Genomic DNA, 21,860 nt, shown 5'->3' with positions numbered 1-21,860 from the left:
CGTTAGTGTCCCAGAACAAAAAAAAGTTTGTGGGACACTGCCCTAGGACTTCCTTTTGCACAGATCCCATTGCATAGTGGCCTGAATTCTTTCTAGAGCTTTTAGTTGCTAATTTTGTTTTTGCATCTCTCCAGACTGACTTGATTGCAGAGTTCTTCATGTTTCTGCTAGGTATTCCAGCCATTTCATAATATTCTATTTTTGATTCATTTTGGCAACCCCATCACTCTGTTGAATCATTCAAGAGGGGCGCTCAGAAAACCTGATTCCCCTTTCTCTGCACTTTTTCACAGTTAGGGATTCTCTGTGCTCGTCTCATGTATTCTTGAAATCCATTAAGCCCAAATGAAAACCAAACACAAAGGAAGAACAAATTTGGTTTTTATTTTATAAGTTGAAGTTGTAAACTTCGATGGCCACAAATAAACCTACATTTTCTAAAAGGAAATCTAATCCATTACAAAGGCTATCAACATGCATACTTCCCTTTATTGCATTTTGTCAGAACAAGAATACAAAAACTTCTGCATTCTTGTAAATCTTTGCGGAACAGAAGTGAGCTGCCAGTTTAAGAAAAAACTCCACAAGCCACTGTTGGAAGCAGGATACTGGGCTAGATGGACCATCAGTCTGACCCAGTCTGACTAGTTTTATGTTCTTATGTAATGAGGGGCATTTTTGATAGAAAGTCTGGGTCTGTCTTTGGACATTTCCCGCAAGATGTCCAAAGTTGGAACGTCTAAGATGCCCATTTTCAAAGCCAGCAAAACTGCTAGATATTCCAAGTTTTTGTTTTGAAACTCACCTACTTAGATGTCTGCCAGGATGTCCAACTTTGTTTGCCATTTTTGACCACCATACTGTCCAAGTTGAAAACATCCAAATCTAGACCATTTGGATGTGGGAGGGGCCAGCATTTTAATGGACTGGCCACATAGACATGCCGATAGATCAGTGGGGCACCTTAGAGGGCACTGCTGTGAACTTTACATAAAGGGTGCTAGATGTACATCTCATCATATACCCTTTCTAATGTATGGTGAGCCCTCCAAAACTACTATAACTTCCTGTCTACCCCAATAGCCCTTATGGCTGCAGGTGGCACCTATATAGCAGTATAGAAGGGTTTTGGTAGGTTCACACATTCCACCATAAATGTATTGGTTAGATTGGCTTATGGGCCTGGGTCCTCCTCTCTGTGGCTCGCTAGCCCAATCACCAGGCTACTTAAGAATCTGTGTGATGCTCTACTAGGATTTCTCATACTGGGTGCTGCTGTTCTAGAAACAGGTATGTACTTTTTCATTGAGATTTTTGGAGGGGTGGAAGGGGGATAGTGTCCACTGGGAGAATTGTGTGTGTAGGGGTCATAACCTGATCCCTCCAGTTGTCATCTGGTAAGTTTGGGTACCTTTTTGGCACTTGGACACTTTTAAAACAGATCTAGCTCAGAACGACTAAGTTCCATCCAGGACGTCGGGAAAGGTTTGATTATTACCACAAGACGTCCAAGTATAAACACGCCCAGAACACGTCTCCAACACTACACACAAATAATTTTTTTTCTCTTTCGTGTGAAGAGGTCCTTCAGCACTTATATATTATTGATTTAGATATATACACTGGGAGCCTCAACCCTGAAGAAAGATCTATGAAACATGGTCATGTCCTCTGCCCTTCACACTGCGGGTCCAGCAACCATGTTCCTTCCTCTCTCACCACCACTTTTGGTCCACCTCCCCCTGGGTCTGGCCTACGATGGATCCCCCACTCTCCAGAGCCAGTATTTCTTACCTGTTGCTCTCCCAAAGCAGCAGAGTAACGCAGCAGAAGAAAGGCCTTGCCGGGACTGGTCACAAGCAACCTGTTTATAGTGCTGCATCTGCTGACTAGCTGCCGCTGCTACTTTGGGGATTGGAGGGAGAGGGGGTTGTTGGGTCAGAACCAGTGTGAGACTGGGGGTTGTTGGGTCATGACCAGCTGCCACTGCTGCTTCGGGGATTGGAGGGAGAGAGTGGGGGTTGTCGGGTCATGACCAGCTGCTACTGCTGCTTTGGGGGCTGGGGGGAGGGAGAGGGGGTTGTTGGGTCAGAACCGGCTGCCACTGCTGCTTTGGGGACTGGAGGGAGAGATAGGGGGTTGTTGGGTCATGACCAGCTGCCACTGCTACTTTGGGGTCTGAAGGGAGAGAGTGGGGTTGTCGGGTCATGACCAGCTGCCACTGCTGCTTTGAGGGTTGGAGGGAGAGTGGGGGTTGTCGGGTCATGACCAGCTGCCACTGCTGCTTTGGGGACTGGAGGGAGAGAGTGGGGGTTGTTGGGTCAGAACCGGCTGCCGCTGCTGCTTCGGGGACTGGAGGGAGAGATTGGGGGTTGTTGGGTCATGACCAGCTACCACTGCTGCTTTGGGGGCTGGAGGGAGGGAGAGGGGGTTGTTGGGTCAGAACCAGCTGCCGCTGCTGCTTCAGGGACTGGAGGGAGAGAGTGGGGGTTATCGGTTCATGACCACTGCCACTGCTGCTTTGGGGGTTGGAGGGAGGGAGAGGGGGTTGTTGGGTCAGAACCGGCTGCCGCTGCTGCTTTGGGGACTGGAGGGAGAGATTGGGGGTTGTCGGGTCATGACCAGCTGCCACTGCTGCTTTGGGGGCTGGAGGGAGAGAGTGGGGGTCGTTGGTTCAGGACCGACTGCCGCTGCTGCTTCGGGGACTGGAGGGAGAGAGTGGGGGTTGTCAATTCATGACCAGCTGCCACTGCTGCTTTGGGGGCTGGAGGGAGGAAGAGGGGGTTGTTGGGTCAGAACCGGCTGCTGCTGCTGCTTTGGGGACTGGAGGGAGAGATTGGGGGTTGTCGGGTCATGACCAGCTGCCACTGCTGCTTTGGGGGCTGGAGGGAGAGAGTGGGGGTCGTTGGGTCATGACCAGCTGCCACTGCTGCTTCGGGGGCTGGAGGGAGAGAGTGGGGGTTGTCGGGTCATGACCAGCTGCCACTGCTGCTTTGGGGGCTGGAGGGAGGGAGAGGGGGTTGTCGGGTCAGAACCAGCTGCCGCTGCTGCTTCGGGGGCTGGAGGGAGAGAGTGGGGGTTGTCGGGTCATGACCAGCTGCCACTGCTGCTTCAGGGGCTGGAGGGAGAGAGTGGGGGTTGTCGGGTCAGAAACGGCTGCCGCTGTTGTTTCGGGGGTTGGAGGAAGGACGATTTTTTGTTGTTGGTGGTGGTGGTGATTTGTTTTTGCCGGTTGATTAAGAGTGCTGGCTCTTTGAGTATCGGCTAACTGGGATTCTACTGTATTATTGACTGGATGCATGTCATAACCTGTCAGCCTCCTTCTGCAAGTACAAGTGGATTCTTTTCTTTACTGAGCCATCTTAAAAATATTGTATGCATAGATTTAGTGATTCTCAAATGTATGCTTCTACCCTAGTGCTCAAGTTGAAATCTGAGTCGTAGGGATAGCTGGGGATTTCTCGGAGAAAAGCTTGAGAGTAGAAATCGGGATGCAAGAGAGGGTATCAACAGCCATTTAGTTCTGGAGTATCTCTGAATAACTCATGCTCCTTAACAGTATCACTCTCATATGTGCATGTGTCATTTTCAAGTGATTTTCTATTTTTTATTCTCTCCAGCATCAACACAGGAGAATATGATATAATTAGAGGCTGACCGAATTTCTGTTTTGGTTTCATTTAATGGCACTGAAACTAGGTCAAAATCCTTTTTCTACCTGGTTCCGGTTTTAGCTGAAATATATTGAATTTTTGGCTATGATTTTGGTTTTGGCCAAAAACGACCATGCGTTTTTGGTGGAAGCTGAAAATTTGTCTTATCTCTTGTCCCTGGATAGGTGTTGGCCCCTCTCCCAGACCACCCTTCATGTACCTCCTTCTTCCACCTGTAGCCTCCCCCCCCCCCCCCGGGCATATGTTGTAATCCCTGGTGGTCTAGGGGTATAATTACAACAGGAGCATTCCCCAATTACTCCTGCCCATTCAGACTCTGCTTTCAAAATGGCTGTCATGACTAAACCATCAGGGATTGTAAGGTAGTCCTGGGGTGGGGGGCTACTCTATATCAGTGGTGTAGCGAGGGTGAATGGCGCCCCTCCCCTGCCCTCTTTTCTGCCCCCCACCTCCACACACTTCTTCCCCACCTCCTCCCGCTCTGCATGCGCCGCTTCCCTTCCCCATACTTCTGTAACGTTCCTGGTGCGAGCAGCAATCCCAAAATTGCTGTTGCGCCAGCGTCGGCTCTTCCTCTGACATCAGTTCCTAGGCGCGGGTCCAATGCTGGCAAGACAGCCGGTTGGGGGTTGCTGCTCGCTCCAGGAACGTTACAGAGGTACGGGGGAAGGGAAGCGGCGTGAAAGCGCAGCAACAGGGGGGGGTTGTGGGGAAGGAACGGGCGGAGCAGAGAGGAAGACGGGTGCCTGTGCCCTCACTAAAACAGCGCCCAGGGCAGCCCGCCCGCCTGTCCTCTCCCCCTTCCTATGCCATTGCTCTATATTCTGTTTTTTTGTACTATAGTTATGGAACTTATACAATAGTTTATATGGTTTAACAGAGTGCTCCAAATATATGCTTTGATACAACATTTTAGCAGGAATTTAAGTCTATAAATTTGGGATAAGAAGCTCCTTAGGAATTTTGAGGTCAGTTGTTACTCTGAATGTGGTACAAAGCCAGCCATTATAAAAGCACCATGGTTTTTGCTTGTTACAATTAGCTTTGATCCATATATGTGAAGTAAAACATGGTCTTTCGCTATTTAAACTATTATATTCTGGGTCGGAGACTGTGAGTTTAGCAGAGAGATGCAGACTTCAAGTTCTGACAATCCCCAGCGGAACATCACTGGTTCACATTCACATAACCAAACCTGGATTTTCGCTTTGGTCTGAAAGCAGGCGGCGACTTTCGGCTGCAGCTTCAGTTTGGGTCTAAAGCTTTCAGACAGTTTCAGTGGCAGTTTTGACTTTGGCCGAAAGTGACAATACAGTTTTTGATCGGCCTCTAGATATCATCCCCCATGTTAGAACTTGGATACCTTTAAAATCCGTCAGCTGAATTATTAATATTCCGTTCTGTCGGTTACAGTGTTTTTGCAAAGCACTATAACCGTGCGAGAATTGAACGCTCTGAAAATATCGTTGCATCAAGCTGTAGTATCTTGAAGGACAAATGCACTGGGTCAGTGCAGAGACTGTCGCACGCTTGCTTCTGGCTTTGCTTGTCACAGCAGTCTCCTTAAACTTCTGCTTCCACACACCGTACTGTTGTTGCAGGCTTGTTTTCTATATTTTCTACCGCGTTACCATTTTTGTGTTCCTTATTAGCAACATTATCGCCTGTTCTGGTTTCCTTGAATACTTTGGTCTCTATATCTTCTTTTGGCTCCTTTTTGCTTGAAAAGGAAACTGTCTCCATGTACCTTGGATAAAAATTTGACAAAAAGTTAGCTCTGTTCTTTGAAGAGAGATATATTATATAAAGGTCTCGTTTAATTCAGTGCACTGCTGGAGAATGAGTCATTAGATCAAATAATTTCCAGGTGTGGTTATTCATCTGGTGAAGTAGCATCTCAAAATAATTCATTCCATTATGGTTTAGGTAGAATAATGGCAAATCGCATGTGGAGTCTGTGGAGTCAATTTTCAAAGGGAGCGTGTAATCTTTTTTATTGAGTAAGAAAGAAACACAGCAAAACTCCAATCATGCGTGAATTTGTGACCCCTGATGCAGGCTCGGTGGAGCTGAAACGTAGGCCTTGTCAGGTCCTATTAACTTGAATTTTACTAACTTTATACAAATAAAGACTTTTATCAGTGAGCTACAAATCCCCCGGTTGATGTACTGTTGATATTCCACTCTTTGTGCCCTTCTTAATCCCCCAGAGATTTTTTTGGGGGTGGGAGGGGGGTCAGTGACCACTGTGTGTGTGTGTGTGGGGGGGGGGGGGTCATAACTTAATCCCTCTAGTAGTCATCTGGACAGTTTGGGTACCTTTTTGGCAGTTAGACACTTTTAAAACAGATCTAGCTCAGTTCTGCCACACAAGCGTTATGAGCCAACTAGAAAAAGAAGTTTATCTTAACACAAAGTGTGGTAGCTTTTTACGTGCACTCCCACAGATTCTGTAAACTTGCGTGTCCAAATCTATGCCTGGCATGCAAATTTGCACGCACAAGTTTTTAGAGTATGGGCACTTGCGTGTGCAATTTAATTCAATAATTGACTGTTAATTGGAGTCAACACCCAGTTCTTGGTTTAAATTGGTGTTTCTTGGTGCTAAATGGCCAAGGGGAAGGGTCTGGATGTGTTTTAAGCGTATCTGGCTTGATGGCCACCCGGAGTGGAGCACCCGCTCCTTCAGGCAGTGGGGAGGGGGGGGGGGCATGGAGCTGCCATGGTCCACATATGTGTGGCCATAGGCTCTGCCAGCCACTTGCCCCAGAACAGGAAGTTGACATTAGAAGTAGCCGATGGCCGTGAACATGCGGATCCCCTCACTGCCTACACCAGGTATAGACTGCCTCCCTCTGCCCCACCCTTGGTACACTACAGCAGTGGCATAGCAAAACAGGTTGGCGTTTGGGGCGGTGGTGCCCGGCATCGCCGCATCATGCACTCCCCCTACTCTTCTCTAACACTTGAGTGCCACACTCCAACCCCTGTGTAGCTCTTGAAATGTTCGCCAGCGCGAGCAGCAACTTCCACCTGCTGTTCTCACTGGTCTTGTCTCCCTTCTGACATCACATCCTGGTTCCATGACCAGGAAGTGACATCAGAAGGGAGCCAAGTCCAGCGCGAGCAACACTGGCGAACATTTTAAGAGGTACATGGGGGCAGGGGCAGAGAGGAGGCGAGGCGCTGGTGCTGGCATCCGGAGCGGTCCACCCCCTCTTACTACGCCATTACGCTGGAGCTAGGGTGAGCCTAAAACATGAACGTTTACACAGACTTACATTAGAATTTACACCTCCTACCCAGGATGTCAAGGTTTCAGAAAAGCATTCCTATTGAGCAATGCTTCACTAAAGGAATTAGGAGAGGTCACCCCCCCCTTAATTCCCCAGTGCTTGATGCCCCTCTGAACTGCTGCCCCAGCCAAACAGGGAAGGAATACCGGGCTCTGTGAGAGCCTCAGGAAAAACAATGTTTATTTTTCTAAAATGGCCAAGATAAATGTTTATCTTCAGGCATGTAAACGTTTCATGTTGCTTTTCCACAATATAAATGTTCATGTGCCCATTTTGACCCACTGATATTCTGGACATTTATTGTTCTGAAGCAGTTGTTCATTCTGCACAGAACTGGTACATCAATGTCTGTTTCTCGGCAGATTCTGTTCTAAAGTACTAACAGTACTTGAGTCATCCCGACCTGGATGTCTCAGTTTCAGTTTGATCATCCCTTCTTAAAATGCTGCTCTAAATATCAATCTGGAACACAAAAGCTAAAACCGGACGAATAGGCCGCGAAAGACTTCTGTTAAAGAGTGAAACTAGTCAAAGAAGTACCTTTTATACTTTACTAGAAAACGTTTTCCCATGTATCTGAATGTGATAGTGAACTTCTCGTGCAGTTATCTGAACGCCTTTCACTCCAAAAAATAAATAATTCAAAATGATCTTAGGCCGCAGTTCTCCCAAATAAAACATTTCCTGTTATCTCCTTCCACGTCCAACATTCCAATGGTTAGTGGTATCCCAAAGGAAAACCAAACACAGCAGAAAGAAAGCACTGCCGACAGGATTAGCTGCGTGCAACTTATCGGTGTTTATGGGACAAAGGTTTAGTACATTAGACCCTAACACGGGAGAACACTTTTATTAAATAGGTTCTCGTTTGCCCGGAGAATCAGAATCTGGTTAGTAGTGTGCACAGACAATATAGAGGGGAATTTTTGAAAGTATTTTAAACAAACAAAAAAAAAAAGTCCAGCATGGTTCATCCCCAAAAAAAGAGTCCATGTCAAAGGCATTTCTAAACAGGAAATACGTCAATATTTCCTGTTTGAAATTATGCAAAAAGGATGTTTTTTCAGCGAGAATGTCGAAAGGGAGCAGCTATTTTCCCCAAATGAAACGTCCAACTTATGAATGGCAAAGAACCCCCCCCCCAGAAAAAACATTCTAGTAACTTTTGTACCTAGTGGTCAGTGCTCCTGCTCCTGCAATTTTCAATCCCAAATGGTGGTAGTAACCTCCTCCAACAGTTTTGTGAGGCTGCCACAGAAAGTACTGGCTGCTGTTTTTAACAACACAGCCTACAGGGGCAGGAACAACTTGGGATGCGCCTGTTCCAAAGAGACTACTAGACCTCCAGGGCTTTTAGAAGGTAGGTCTGGGGAGGGCCTATGGATGGCGGAGGATGAAGCTAGTGGGCCACCCAGGGTGACGGGTTTTATGTCAGGAGAAAAGCTGGCTTGGGGGCATTGGTGGGGGTGGGGTGGGGGGTGAGGGGAGCAGGACCAGGGTTTCAGGGCCGGATTTTCAAAAATTGCTGTGTCCTTAACAATGGTCGCGAAACCGGTTCCAGCTGGTTTAGCATGCCATTTTTTTACCAGATGATTATCAGAACGGCTTACTGTGGTCTTTTCCGAGCTTCCTAGCAAAGTCCAAGTCTGCCATGCAAATGTAGTACAACGAGGTCATTAATATTAAAATAGTAGTAAAGTGGGCTCATTAATATTTAAATGAGCACTCTAGGTAATTCTCTATCATCGCTGGGTGATTTTCTAGCCTTGTGCTACATTTGCAGGTAAAATTTTCCGGCAGGATCTGAGCTATCACAGCTATCACAGCCTTACTTTGGCTCAGGCACTGACAGGAAAGTAAGGCTTGACAGCTCAACCCCCCCCCCCCCAAAAAAAAAAAAAATTAAAAAAAGGTCCCCTGCCTCCCACTTATCCCCGCCCACAGAGCCGTTCAAAGCCCCCCCCCCCCATTTGGTAGAGGTCTGCTGCCCCCAAACACCCCTCTCCCCGACAGCCCCTGCACCTTTAAATTGAAGGATGGCTGGAAGGATGCCTACTCCCTTTTACCACCTCTGCCACCACTGGGGTCTCCTGTTCCCCAACAACCCACTCATTTAAGATGAAGGATGGCAAAAGCAATGCCTACTCCCTCTCACTTCCAAGGTCCCATGTTCCTCCGACAACCCCCCCCCATGACCTCCAACAGCCCTCAAGCCCTGTACCTTTAAGATGAAGGCTATCAGGAGAGAAGCCTATTCCCTTTGGTGAGCAGGCCCGCCTCTTCAAAATGGTGGGCCTTCCCCTTCCTAGGGCATTCCTCTCTAACAGAGAGAAAAAGTCTTTTTGGTTTGTTTATTTTGTTTACACCCCAGCGTGGGGCAAAGGGGACGGGGTGGGTGAAGAGGCTACAAAATATACCCGCTGGGTGGGAAAAGCGAATCAAATTGAAAAATCAATTCACTGGACCAAACTTTTTTCCTTGAATTGGGCAGCACTAGTGCACATACTCATTTAAATGTCTAAAATACCAGCATATGTGTGCACATAACATGTTAATGCTGAGAATACCAGCATGTACTGTATGTGCACACACATATACAAATGCCTAGATGGTAGTGTAATAAGGGTAGGAGATGTCCCCCACTCCCTCCTCTCCGCACCCCCCACCCCACACTTGTGCTCCCCCCAGTACCTCTTAATTAGTGGTCTCAAACTCGCGGCCCACCAGGTACTATTTTGAGGCCCTCAGTATGTTTATCATAATCACAAAAGTAAAATAAAACAGTTTCTTGATCATATGTCTCTTTAGCTATAAATTACAATATTATTATTAAGACTTAGCCAAAAGTAAAGATTTATAAACAATAAAGAGTTTTACCTAATGCAAAATTGTCATTTCATTAATAAGACATTAACGATTTTTTCTGAGGCCCTCCAAGTACCTACAGATCCAAAATATGGCCCTGCAAAGGGTTTGAGTTTGAGACGGCTGCTCTTAATCTTCACCAGTGCGAGTGGCTTTTTTCTAGCAAGCTCCCTGCGCCAGCTTTGGATTTCCCTCTGACATCACTTCTTGGCCCCTTGACCCGGAAGCGATTCAGAGGGGAGCCAGGCTGGCGCGAGAACCAGGCAGAAGAAGTTGCTTGCGCTAGCGAAGATCTACAGAGATACGAGAGGAGGGTGGAGGGGAGGAGGGATGGCATCAGTGTGGCATGGTGTTGCGGGCTGGGTAGAGAGGTCCTGGCATTCCCACTGACACAGCACCTTGGGCAGTCTGTCCCCCACCCCCTTACTACGCCACTGTGCCTAGAACAGCAGCATGGGTGTGCACATACATATGCTGACTTCATGCCTGGCCGTGAATGTAGCTGTGTTCTCTGCACCAGTGACAGTAAAGTATGGAGTGCTAAGTGTGGTACACAGTCCCTGCTCATTCTCTGCCCTCGACCTGCTCATTTTCCTTTGAGGTGCCCGATTAAAGTGGAATAAAGGGAAGCCACTTACTTTCTGATATAGCAAACAGCAAGCACAACTGCTGCTATAAAGAATATTAAAGCCAGCACCAAAAGAGCAGTGGGTAGACCTGAAATTAAAGAAAAAGAAAGAGCAGTTTATTGTAATCTTATGCATGTTTATAATACTGAAATTAGTAGCTCGGAACCTGTAGTCTGCAGAGATACTAAGGATGGAACATCACAAAGAGTGAGATTGCAAGCCAAAGAATGAGATTTTCCCCCAGTGCGTCCAGATTTAAGTGTCACATTCCATAGCACATTAAAAAAAGCCACATGCTTTTATTTGGTGTCTCTGAGAGGGACAGAGGGAAGGCAGTATGAGACATGTTTCAAAGGGATTTGCACAGATAAGAAAGCACGCTATACATTCCCCAGGCTGTAAACTGCCCTCCACTCAGGAGGTGATATTCAGGCTGCAGTGATGAGTGGCTTCTAAGCCGCTCGCAGCCATAGACTGAACTAACCCTAGATACATGACATAGGCCCAGATTCACTAAGGGCATGGATCGGATCAGATCAGATCAGTGTCTGGGGGACTGATTCACGAATTGCCCTCATGCAAATGAGGGTGATCTGAATCACGCCCCCAACCGAGTGCCCGGATCACTCTATAGCGATCCCGATGAGTATGCAGACCATCTGTAGATGGTCTGCACATGCTTAAAGAGCAGCGACCTTTTTTTTTTTTTTACTCTAACTTTTTAAACTTTGCGAACCTGTGGTTTTAACCCGCTTTAAACCCGTGGGTTAAAACCACGGGCTGGCCTGCGGGGGAAGGCCGGGGCAGAAGCAGGGCAGCGCTCGGGACAGAGAGGTCAGGAGAGTCGGGGGCAGAGAGTGCAAGAGAGTCGCAGCAGAAGCAGGGCAGCGCTCAGCACAGAGAGAGCAGGAGAGTCAGGGGCAGAGAGAGCAGGAGAGTCAGGGGTAGAGAGAGCAGGAGAGTTGGGGCAGAAGCAGGGCGGCCCTCGGGGCAGAGAGAGCAGGAGCTGGAAAGTCAGGGCAGACAGCAGGAAAGTTGGGGCAGAGAGCAGGAGATGCAGTCGGAAATTAGTGAAGGACTGGTCCCCAGCAGTCATTTGTTTGTTGATCGGCCAGCCCAGTCGGTGTTACAGTTTTTGGTTAGTGAATTGCTGCCTGCCTACATTTGAACGCTGTTCCCCTTCATAATAATTTTATTTTCTTGTATACCGCCCCACCCGCAGTTCTAGGTGGTTCACAACAGAAAAACTGAAACATTTCAGCAAAACATACAATTTAAAAAATACACTACTACATGCGACAGTATTAGCTAAAATACAATTTCAATGCATTGCTATCAATAAAAAGCATAGGTTAAAAATCATAGATTAAAAATGATTAAAAAGTAAAAACACCATCATAACTATTGAAAAATCAGCATTCTTGTTTATCAAATAAGTAAGTTTTTTTAATAGTTTCCTAAATGTAAAGTAAGAGTTGGCTTGAGCAATCAATGGACCCATCCAGGAGTTCATCTTCCATCATTTGCGTGCGTGGATCGGAGGATGATCGGAACAGAGGTTAGTGAATCGGATCGGAGGGAAATCGGGTTGCAAAGGGATAGGTAGACGATCGGTTTGCTTAGTGAATCTAGCCCATAGTAGGGAGGGGAGGGAGCTGATACTGACCCTGTACCTATGTCCCCTCTAAGTGGGGCACGTGAGCGATCGTTAATACATTTTACATGGTTGTTATAAAAATATTGACCTCGCCCAAAACTATAAAAAAATAAATTAAAATCAACTAAATCAATTACCGTATGTGTGATTTTTTTTTTGTGTGTGTGTGTGTATGCTATATACTGGGATCAAAAATTGATGGTTTTTAGAACTTGGTGTTCGCATGAGAAAAAAATTTGCATGCACATTCCAGGAAATCTCATGCGCTATTCTCTTTCCCATCTGGAAAAGGATACAAATTAAAAAATTCCAGGAGCGTCTGTTGTCTTTTCAAGCAGCTTTATGGGCTAAGGACCTGAATTACGCATTTACATTGTCTAACTCCAACAGTTTCAACGTGCTTTTAAAACGCATCTCTTTATAGAATCTTTGGGAAGTTAGATACTTGTTGCGGTATTCATTTTTCATCTTTTGTGAACCGCATAGAACTTTGTGGTATTTGCGGTATAGACGTGAGTTTTATGTTATGTTACCTGGCCATGCCTTAGAGCAGGCCAGGGGTTTCAGGATTTCCCCAATGAATATGCATGAGATCTATTTGCATGCACTGCCTTCATTGTATGCTAATAGATCTCATGCATATTCATTGGGGAAATCCTGAAAACCCGACTGGATTGTGGACCTCGAGGAGGGTCTTTGACACCCCTGCCTTAGAGGGAGCATTCCTGTTGCCCAGTTAACTTGGCACATAAAATTAGGGCAGCCTTTATGCTGTCCCAACTTTCCCCCTTTTTACAAAGCCGCATTAGGCTTTTTTTTTTATCACCGGCTGCAGAAATATTAGCTCTGAAGCTCATAGAATTCCTGTAAGCATCAGAGCTAATACTGCCGCAGATCGTGATATAAAAAGCCTAACACGGCTTTGTAAAAAAAAGGGGGGGGGGGTGTTATGTATACCCAACTGTGAAGGGAGAGTCCTCCGTTTTTACAGCTTTAGGCTGGTGCAAAGTTGTAAAAACTGAGGACTCTCCCTTCACATAATAATATCGTGTTTCCCCAAAAATAAGACAGTGTCATATTCATTTTGGGTCCAAAAAATGCACTAGGATTTATTTTTGGGGATATCTTATTTTTTTCATGTACAACAATCATCTCCTCCACCTCAATTCTTCCTCTTTCCTTTCTCCGCCCCCCTCCCCCTCCCCCCGATGTGCAGCATCATTCCTCCCCTCTCACCCATCCCCTTGTGCAGCAGAACCCCACCGACCCTCCCACTGTGAGACTGACATACCTCCGCTCCAAGGCCTCCTAGAGCAGCAGGGGTGGGGGCTGCTGAATCGACGAGTCCAATTTTTTCAGCAAATCTGGCAGCACTAGTGTCAAGGATGGAGTTAGGGAGTGTCGGGGACATTGGTGGTGGTGGTGGGGGGGGCTTCGAGGGTCAACCTTACTAGGGCTTATTTTTGGGGATAGGGCTTATATTAGGAGCAGCTAGGGCTTATTTTCAGGATAGGTCTTATTTTCGGGGAAACAGGGTAATAATTATTATTATTTCATATTTTGACACAATAATACACAATATATTTGGCCATTTGCTCTTCTCACTTTATCAAGGAAGGAGCTTTTTTCCTGATGTTATGTTACATATCGCTTTTACCTCCAAATATAACATTGCTGCTTATAAGTGTATCTGTCTTTCCTTCACCAGTTTCTGCGGTAGTCCTTTCTGTCGGTAAAGGTGATTCAGTGGTAAACTGTATGGCAGAATTGTTACTGTGAATATACTTTGTTACTGCTGGTTTCAGAATCTGGAAGATTGTGAACGTGTCGCTTGATGCTGATTTCGGCGTTGCAGATGCTTTAGCCCATGTGCTTGCTGAATTGGTCAGTGGGCTTGTTCCAGCTGTTGTGGTGCTGTCCGGCTTGCAAGAATTAATCCATGTATCTGAGGGGGGAACAAGCAAAATTTTCACATACTAGAGTAATACAAGACTTTCTTATTCAAAGGTTGAAAGAGAAAAAATGAGTCACCCCTCTCTCTTTCTTCCCTCCCCCCCCCATCTTTCCTTGGTTCTTTTATTTTATGGGCTTGATGGACTTTCAGTCTGTCCCAGTATGGCAATTCTTGTTCTTAGAACAGTATTTGAACTTATTTCACTGTAGTAAGAACATAAGAACTTAAGATTTGCCACTGCTGGGTCAAACCAGTTGTCCATCGAGCCCAGCAGTTTGCTCACGCAGCGGCCTTTAGGTCAAAGACCAGTGCCCTATTTGAGTCTAGCCTTACCTGCGTATGTTCTGTTCCAGTAGGAACTTATCCAACCTTGTCTTGAATCCCTGGAGGGTGCTTTCCCCTAAAACAGCCTCTGGAAAAGCGTTCCAGGTTTCCATCACTCTCTGGGTGAAGAATTACTTCCTTACGTTTGTATGGAATCTTTTCCCTTCTAGCTTTAGCGAGTGCCTTCTCGTTCTCTTCACCTTGGAGAGGGTGAACAATCTCTCTTTCTCTACTAAGTCAATTCCCTTCAGTATCTTGAATGTTTCGATCATGTCCCCTGTTCAAGGGAGAAGAGGCCCAGTTTCTCTAGCCTCTCATTGTACGGCAACTCCCACAGTCCCTTAACCATTTTTGTCACTCTTCTCTGGCCCTTTTCAAGTAGTACTATGTCCTTTTTCATGTACAGCGACCAGTGTTGGTCACAGTATTCCCAGTGGGGGCATACCATGGCCCGGTATAACGGCATGATAACCTTTTCAGATCTGTTCGTGATCCCCTTCTTAATCATTCCTAGCATTCTGTTTGCCCTTTTCGCAGTGCAATAATAGAAATATTATTCCAATAGATAACGAATATTTCTGGGATCAAACACCTCAAGCCTCTTATTCTCAATCCCTATTCCTCTTTCACTGAGCAAATTGCAGCTCTACACTCTCGAAGAGCGTAGGGAGAGGGGAGACATGATTGAGACATTTAAGTACATCACGGGACGGGTCGAGGTGGAAGATGATATCTTTCTTCTCAAGGGACCCTCGACCACAAGAGGACATCCGCTCAAACTCAAGGGAGGGAAGTTTCGTGGAGACGCCATGAAGTACTTCTTCACGGAGAGAGTGATTGAGCATTGGAACAAGCTTCCAGTGCAGGTGGTCGAGGCACGCAAAATCCCAGACTTCAAGAACAAATGGGATACCTATGTGGGATCCCTACGAGGTCATGCCAAGGGATAGGGTCACTAGGACTTGAATGAGCGGGTCAGTAGAGTGACAGTATAATTACAATTATACTTTAGGGGGTCAGTAGACTTAAGAGGGTGGGTAAATGGTGTGGGCAGACTTGATGGGCTATAGCCCTTATCTGCCGTCATCTTTCTATGTTTCTATTAACTCCCCCCAAAAAACAACCCACTCATTCATATATACACACATCTGTTATGGAAATTCTGCATTCAGTATGGTACTGCAATATGCTATTGATGCAACTGTAGAATAAATTATGTGTTGCAGTCACATTGCCATATATTATAGCATTGGAGTTTTTGCATTATATTGGCATATTTAACTGTTCAAAGTAATTTTTCTATCATTGATCTATCTGCCATTTCAGTTCAGCACAAACTAAAACAAACAAATTGGGTCAGTTTTGGGGACCATGTCTTTCTAAGGACATAAAAAGACTTGATGTGGTTCAGAGAAAAGTGATAGAAACAGATATGGAGTTTGCACCAAAACACCTATGAGAAGAGACTTGAGGACCTGAATATGAATACTCCAGAGCAGTGGTTCCCAATCCTGTCCTGGAGGACCACTAGGCCAATCGGGTTTTCAGGATAGCCCTAATGAATATGCATGAGTGAGATTTGCATATAATGGAAGTGACAGGCATGCAAATCTGTTCCATGCATATTCAGTAAAGCTATCCTGAAAACCTGATTAGCCTGGTAGTCCTCCAGGACAGGGTTGGGAACCACTGCTCTAGAGCAGTATGTTTCTATGTTTCTATGTCTCAAACTGTATGCCAAGGCACAGAGTTCTGTCCCAAAGAGATTCCAGGTGTGCCACGACAGATTCCAGAATTGTATTTTTATTTTAAAAAAATTCCCCTTTATAAGTATGTACTAGAATAGATGACATGTACGTCACGTATACAAAAGTCTGTCAATGTTATGAGCGTCTGTGTGCATAAGAATACAACCACCCAGACAAGCATCATTCTTTGATATGATTGGTCCCTGAAAACTAATAGCAAGTCATTTTAGCTTTATTTATATTTTATATGCAGTAGCTATCTTAACTTGAGTAACAAAGAAATCAAGGCTTTGTTATCATTTGGATCTTCTTATCTTGGACTGCAGATGGTGGATGATGAAATGCATGTTTGCTTGTTGACTACCAAGCCATATTTTGAATTAATTTGCACTCAAAAGCAAGCACATCCATCACATTGATTAGCAATTCTGTTCTATCTACTGTACTTTCACTGTTGTTACAATTACCCATACATAGCTTAAAGAACTTTAAATAAATAAAACTCAAATTTAATTTTTTGTGGGTTTTGCAATTTTATAATTTCAATTATAAATGTGCCGTGAAAAACATTTGCTCCATTTAAGGCCTCTTCTATCAAACTGTGCTAGCAGTTTTTAGCGGTGAGCCGCGCTGAATGGCCTGCACTGCTCCCGACACTCATAGGAACTCTATGAGCATCGGGAGCAGCGCGGATCACTGCACTACAAACTGCTAGCGCAGTTTGATAGAAGAGGCCCTTAATGTGCCAGAGCTAAAAAGAAGTTTGAGAGGAAAGAAGGGATAGAGATGATATGATAGTCATTTAAATACTTAAAAGATTAATTTGCAAACAAACCTTTTCAAGAAAAGAGTAAGCAGTAGAACTAGAGGACATGAATTGAGGTTACAACGGGGGACTTAAACATAGAGAATGATTTGGTGACAAAATTTGTCACCGTTCCCATGGATAACCGCAGAAAACCATCGCCATGTCATTCTTTAAGGAGAGAGAGATAAATGAGAGTAGGACCCTCAAGCCTTTCATTGAAGAATGCTGGTGTAGAAGGATATCTGGTATCCAGAGCAGATATTGTGATGTCATAATGCTTTATTCCACCAATAAGAGCCAACCTCATCAGTGATGTCACAATGGCTTGACTGTCCTATACTTGGCTCACATAAGAATCAGAGCATGAATGGGCTCAGCCACTGACCTTCAAGCCTTGCATTGAAGAATGCTGGTGTAGAAGGACTGAGGTTGAGATAGACACTGAAGAGTGACACGGGATGGTTTCCTGTGGTTATCCACAGGGACGGGAACAGTGATGAATTTTGTCACCATGTCATTCTGTAATTGAAGTAATGTCAGGAAGCACTTCACAAAGAGGTTTGGTGGAGATGAAAATAGTAACAGAATTCAAGAAGGCACAGAATGAGCACAAAGGATTCCTATGTGGAAAGAGAATGGAATCAAAACAATTTAGCCACATTTAAGCAGCCAATCCAGTAGTTGGGAAGTAAGCCAAGTGCCAGGTGGAATTTGATGATCTGTGTCCTGATTATGGTTACATAGATCTTGTTGGGCTAGAGCCAATTTCAACAGCAGCTCAAGTACTTGAAAATTAACAGACTTCTATGGTCTGTGCCCTGAAAATGGCAAGGACAGCTCAAGCTCAAGTAATCATATGTTGTCAAATCACAAACTACCGTAGGAGTTTATCTTGTTGACAGACGGGATGTTACAACAAAGTATAATTTTGGCATAATTTAGGAATTTAAGTACATCTTTATGACACCATATAAAGCAAAGTATTCATCTATAACTAAAAATGTTACTATATAATCTGGTCTTGCAGTAATCTTCAAAACCAATTATATCAACAACCACAGAGGTGCAGGTTCTCTTTGGCTATTCGAAGAATTAGGGACTTTGTGATTTGCAATTGCATGCAAAATCATGCCACGTACAAGCCAGACAATCAAGCATAATTCAGTTCTTTAGCCTTACAAATGATGACTAAACCCTCACTTGTTGAAACTGGGGCACTCCTCAGATAAGCCTGTTGCCCCTCAGTGCACCCTTCTCCAGATGGTTTAGCAAGGAATGCATTGTTCATAAAACTAGGCTTGGCTTCTCCTCGGTGCTTCTTCTGTCTAATACCAAAAGCCTCGCACAAGTTCAGAAAAGGCTAGGCACATTGATTCTCACAGCATAATATGCAGACCTGCAGAACCTGATTTCTCTTTTCAAAAATGTTCAGGCTCCAAACCTCTCCAACCCTTACAATGCAGAACGAAGGCTGTCTTCTGCTTCCCAACCTCAAGTCACTGGTGTCGTCAACATGGAAACTGAGCAGAGCTTTATTGTTTCCTTGGGTCTACCTCCTCCAATTCAAAGAATCTTGATGGCCGCAAGAAACACTCCATGAGATATTCATTTTCTAAACTATGCTTACTCTGGAGACTGAGAGGCAAATTCTATAAACGGCGTCCCGATTGTAGGCGGCGATAGGCATCCTACTGCTGTCTAACCAGCCAATTGGGATGCACATTAAAAAACCCAAATAAAAACCCTGAGGCAGGCAGCCTACATTGTAGGCGTTTTTGCGAGCCTAGGGAGACATGTAGGACCGCCTACGCTCGCCCAAGGCTAGGCGTGGGTGTGGTTTCACTCGGAAGTGGCCTTAGAATAGGCACGTGGGATCTCTCGGAGAGAGATAATAGTTACTGCGGATGGGCAGACTAGATGGGCCATTTGGCCTTTATCTGCCATCATATTTCTATGTTTCATAGGTATCTCACTAGGATATCTCACTACATTTCAAATAGACTCGGCTGCTGAACTGATCGTGGCAAGGGAATCTCCCTGCTGCTTCCCTCCTTCCAATTTTGCAGCGCAAGGTATGGGAGTGTCGGTTAATGTGTGTGTGTGTGGGGGGGGGGGGGTGTTGCCAGTGGTATCAGGGGTATTGGGTGATGTGGGGGGGGGTGTAGTGTAATAGATCTCTGTGGAGGGGGCTGGGGGATCAGTGCCTTTGAGGGAAGGAGGGAGAAAGGAATCTCCCTATCAGTTTAGCTGATCCTAGAGGGGGGATTCCCATCAGCTGAGCCAGCAGGAATCCCCCAAACCAGCTCAGCTGATGGGGATTCCTTTGCAAGCCATCAATATGCTGTTTTTTCTCCCATCTCTGGGTGGTAGGAGGGGGTGAGTGATCACTGGGGGCAGTAAGGGGGGGATCATGCCTTAATCCCTCCAGTGGTCATCTGGGCAGCTTTGGGGCACTTAGATGCAACTAAAACAGGTCTAACTGCTGGTATCTTAAGTTCCCTACAGGAAAGCTTTGATTATCGCTGCAGTACGTCCAGGTTTAAGCGTGCCTGATTCTCGCCCATAACACACCTCCCAACACGCCCCTTTGAGCTCTGGAGGCCCAGCAGCTTAGAAGCGCTGCTGCATATCCAGAAAGTTGATTTTGATTATCGGCACTTGGACGCCCCTGCTATTAGGACGTTCAAGTGCCGACCTGGTCCTCCGAGGTGGCTCTTCCTGCCCACCCGCCCTTGTGGGTTTGGCTACTAGGAGCCGACTGTATGGTAGTTTGGGGGGCAGTATCCCAAGTTACTGGCTCATCCGGGGATGAGCTGCGAGCCGGCTGGGAGCCGTGCCCGGGGGTCGGGTGACCTTGGAGAATGGAGCATGGAGGGACATGCCACCCCTCAAACCCTTGCTGGCATGGCAGAGTCAGGGGCCATAAGCTGATATTATTCTGTAGCTCAGGAATGTTATGTTTGTTGCTATATTTTGAATTTGTTAATGATACCAACAAACAGGGCTGCGGCTATTTTTCCCCCAACAAGAGTGTCTTGCGTGGTAATATTATGGGAGTGTGGGCTGGGGAGTAGTTCTACGGGGAGGCTTGGTGGGTAAGCTGGCCTACCGAGATCCCACTGTTACAAGTCACAATTAGTAGAGGATATGCTCTTTCAGTTCAACAGACTTGGCTGTACCATGAGAGTTAAAGTTCATTATCTGCACAGTCGCTTTCCAGAGAACTTTGGTGACTTAAGCGAAGAGCAAGGTGAAAGATTTCACCAAGACATAAAAACAATGGCAGCCAGATACCGAGGAAGATGGGAGGCACACATGATGGCAGACTATCGTTGGAATCTTATGCGGGATTGTCCTGGCAGATCCCACTCTCGGAAGTCTTACAAAAGGAGCTTCTTGTGTGTCGAATGACTAGAAAGTTTGTATCGTAAACGTGTGCTTTTGGTATGAAATAAGTCGATTTTCATGTTGTACATTTTTAATTTTTAATATGTTTCCTTCATGCTTAAAAGATAATAATTTGAACCCTACATTAAAATATCCTGATTTTTTTAATGTGCGAGCACATGTTCTGTAAATCTCAAACACTAGAGCTGATAGGAGAAAACGGGTGCCATTTTTGGAATCAGCAGGTCATATATACCCAGAAACAGGCACCAAAATAATTGTTGGCCAGTGTTATCTTTGATATACCCTGAAAAAAATAAACATACTATAAGCTCATTGATGTCGGGTGTGTTTCATGTTGTTTAGAAGGAAAACCATCTAATGTAACTTGGAGTTTGCCTCATGCTATTTTTTCTTCTCAGTTCCCAATTACCGTGTTTCCCCGAAAATAAGACAGTGTCTTATATTAATTTGCGGTCCAAAAAATTCACTAGGGCTTATTTTCGGGGATATCTTATTTTTTTCATGTATAACAATCATCTCTCCCTTTCTCTCCTCCATCCCAATTCTTTCTCTTTCCTTTCTCCCCCACCCTATGTGCAGCATCTTTCCTCCCCTCTCACCCATCCCCTTGTGCAGCATCTTTCTATCTCTCTGTCCCATTCCCCCATGCAGCAGGACTCCGCCAACCTTCTCACCCATCCCCATCTTTCTATCCCTCCCTCTCATTCTCCCATGCAGAAGAATCCTGCCAACCCTCCCTCCCATCCCCCGTGCAGCAGAACCCCGCTGACCCTCCCACCGCAAGACCAACATACCTCCGCTCCACACAGCAGCAGCGGCAGCACTCTGAACAGGCTGCTTCACGGTCTTCCCTCTACCGCATCACTGATGATAGGATCAGTGACTTGGCACGGGGGTTCTGCTGCGTGGGGGATGGGAGGGAGGGATGGAAAGATGCTGTACAAGGGAATGGGTGGGTGGGTCGGCAGGGTTCTGCTGCATGGGGGATGGGAGGGAGGGATAGAAAGATGCTGCATAAGGTGTAGTACATAAGGTGTAGTGCAATTTATCTCTGTGGAGGAAGCTGGGGGATGGGTGAGTGCATAAGGGGATGGGTGAAATGGGAGGAAAGATGCTACACAGGGGGGGGGGGGAGAAAGCACTGCTGCCAGTGAATCGGGCAGGACTGTTGTCAGGGATGGAGTTGGGGAGTGCCGGGGACATTCAGGAGGGGCTTTAGGGGTCGATCTAACTAGGGCTTATTTTGGGGGTAGAGCTTATATTAGGAGCACCTTTAAAAATCATACTAGGCCTTATTTTCAGGATAGGTCTTATTTTGGGGGAAACATGGCACTTACCTGATGAGTTGAAACAGTAAGTGTGAAATGACTTAGAGATGTCTGCACGCCACCGGACTATTCCAGTTTTGTTCTGACCACATTTTGTGTTTGGTTGAATCCGTGAAATTATACCCACACGATCTGATACCCATCCATAACTGTAGGAAAATATTAA

The 21,860-nt window shown here is 45.8% G+C and overlaps 1 protein-coding gene across 1 annotated transcript in view; it reads right to left on the bottom strand.

Moving 5' to 3' along the window:
- Positions 1-364: 364 nt before the first annotated feature.
- LYVE1 (lymphatic vessel endothelial hyaluronan receptor 1) overlaps positions 365-21,860 on the bottom strand; it is a 35,249-nt gene continuing 13,753 nt past the window's right edge. The window contains exons 3-6 of the mRNA XM_033928642.1: positions 21,704-21,843; positions 13,779-14,066; positions 10,474-10,552; positions 365-5,421 (exon numbers count right to left, since the gene is read on the bottom strand). Of these exons, the coding sequence (XP_033784533.1) occupies positions 5,238-5,421; positions 10,474-10,552; positions 13,779-14,066; positions 21,704-21,843 (691 nt within the window). The 3' untranslated portion in view covers positions 365-5,237. The remainder of the gene's footprint in view (positions 5,422-10,473; positions 10,553-13,778; positions 14,067-21,703; positions 21,844-21,860) is intronic.

Source organism: Geotrypetes seraphini, chromosome 19, assembly GCF_902459505.1.
Source record: "Geotrypetes seraphini chromosome 19, aGeoSer1.1, whole genome shotgun sequence".
Taxonomy (NCBI): domain Eukaryota; kingdom Metazoa; phylum Chordata; class Amphibia; order Gymnophiona; family Dermophiidae; genus Geotrypetes; species Geotrypetes seraphini.
This window is presented reverse-complemented; position numbering and strand designations above follow the sequence as displayed.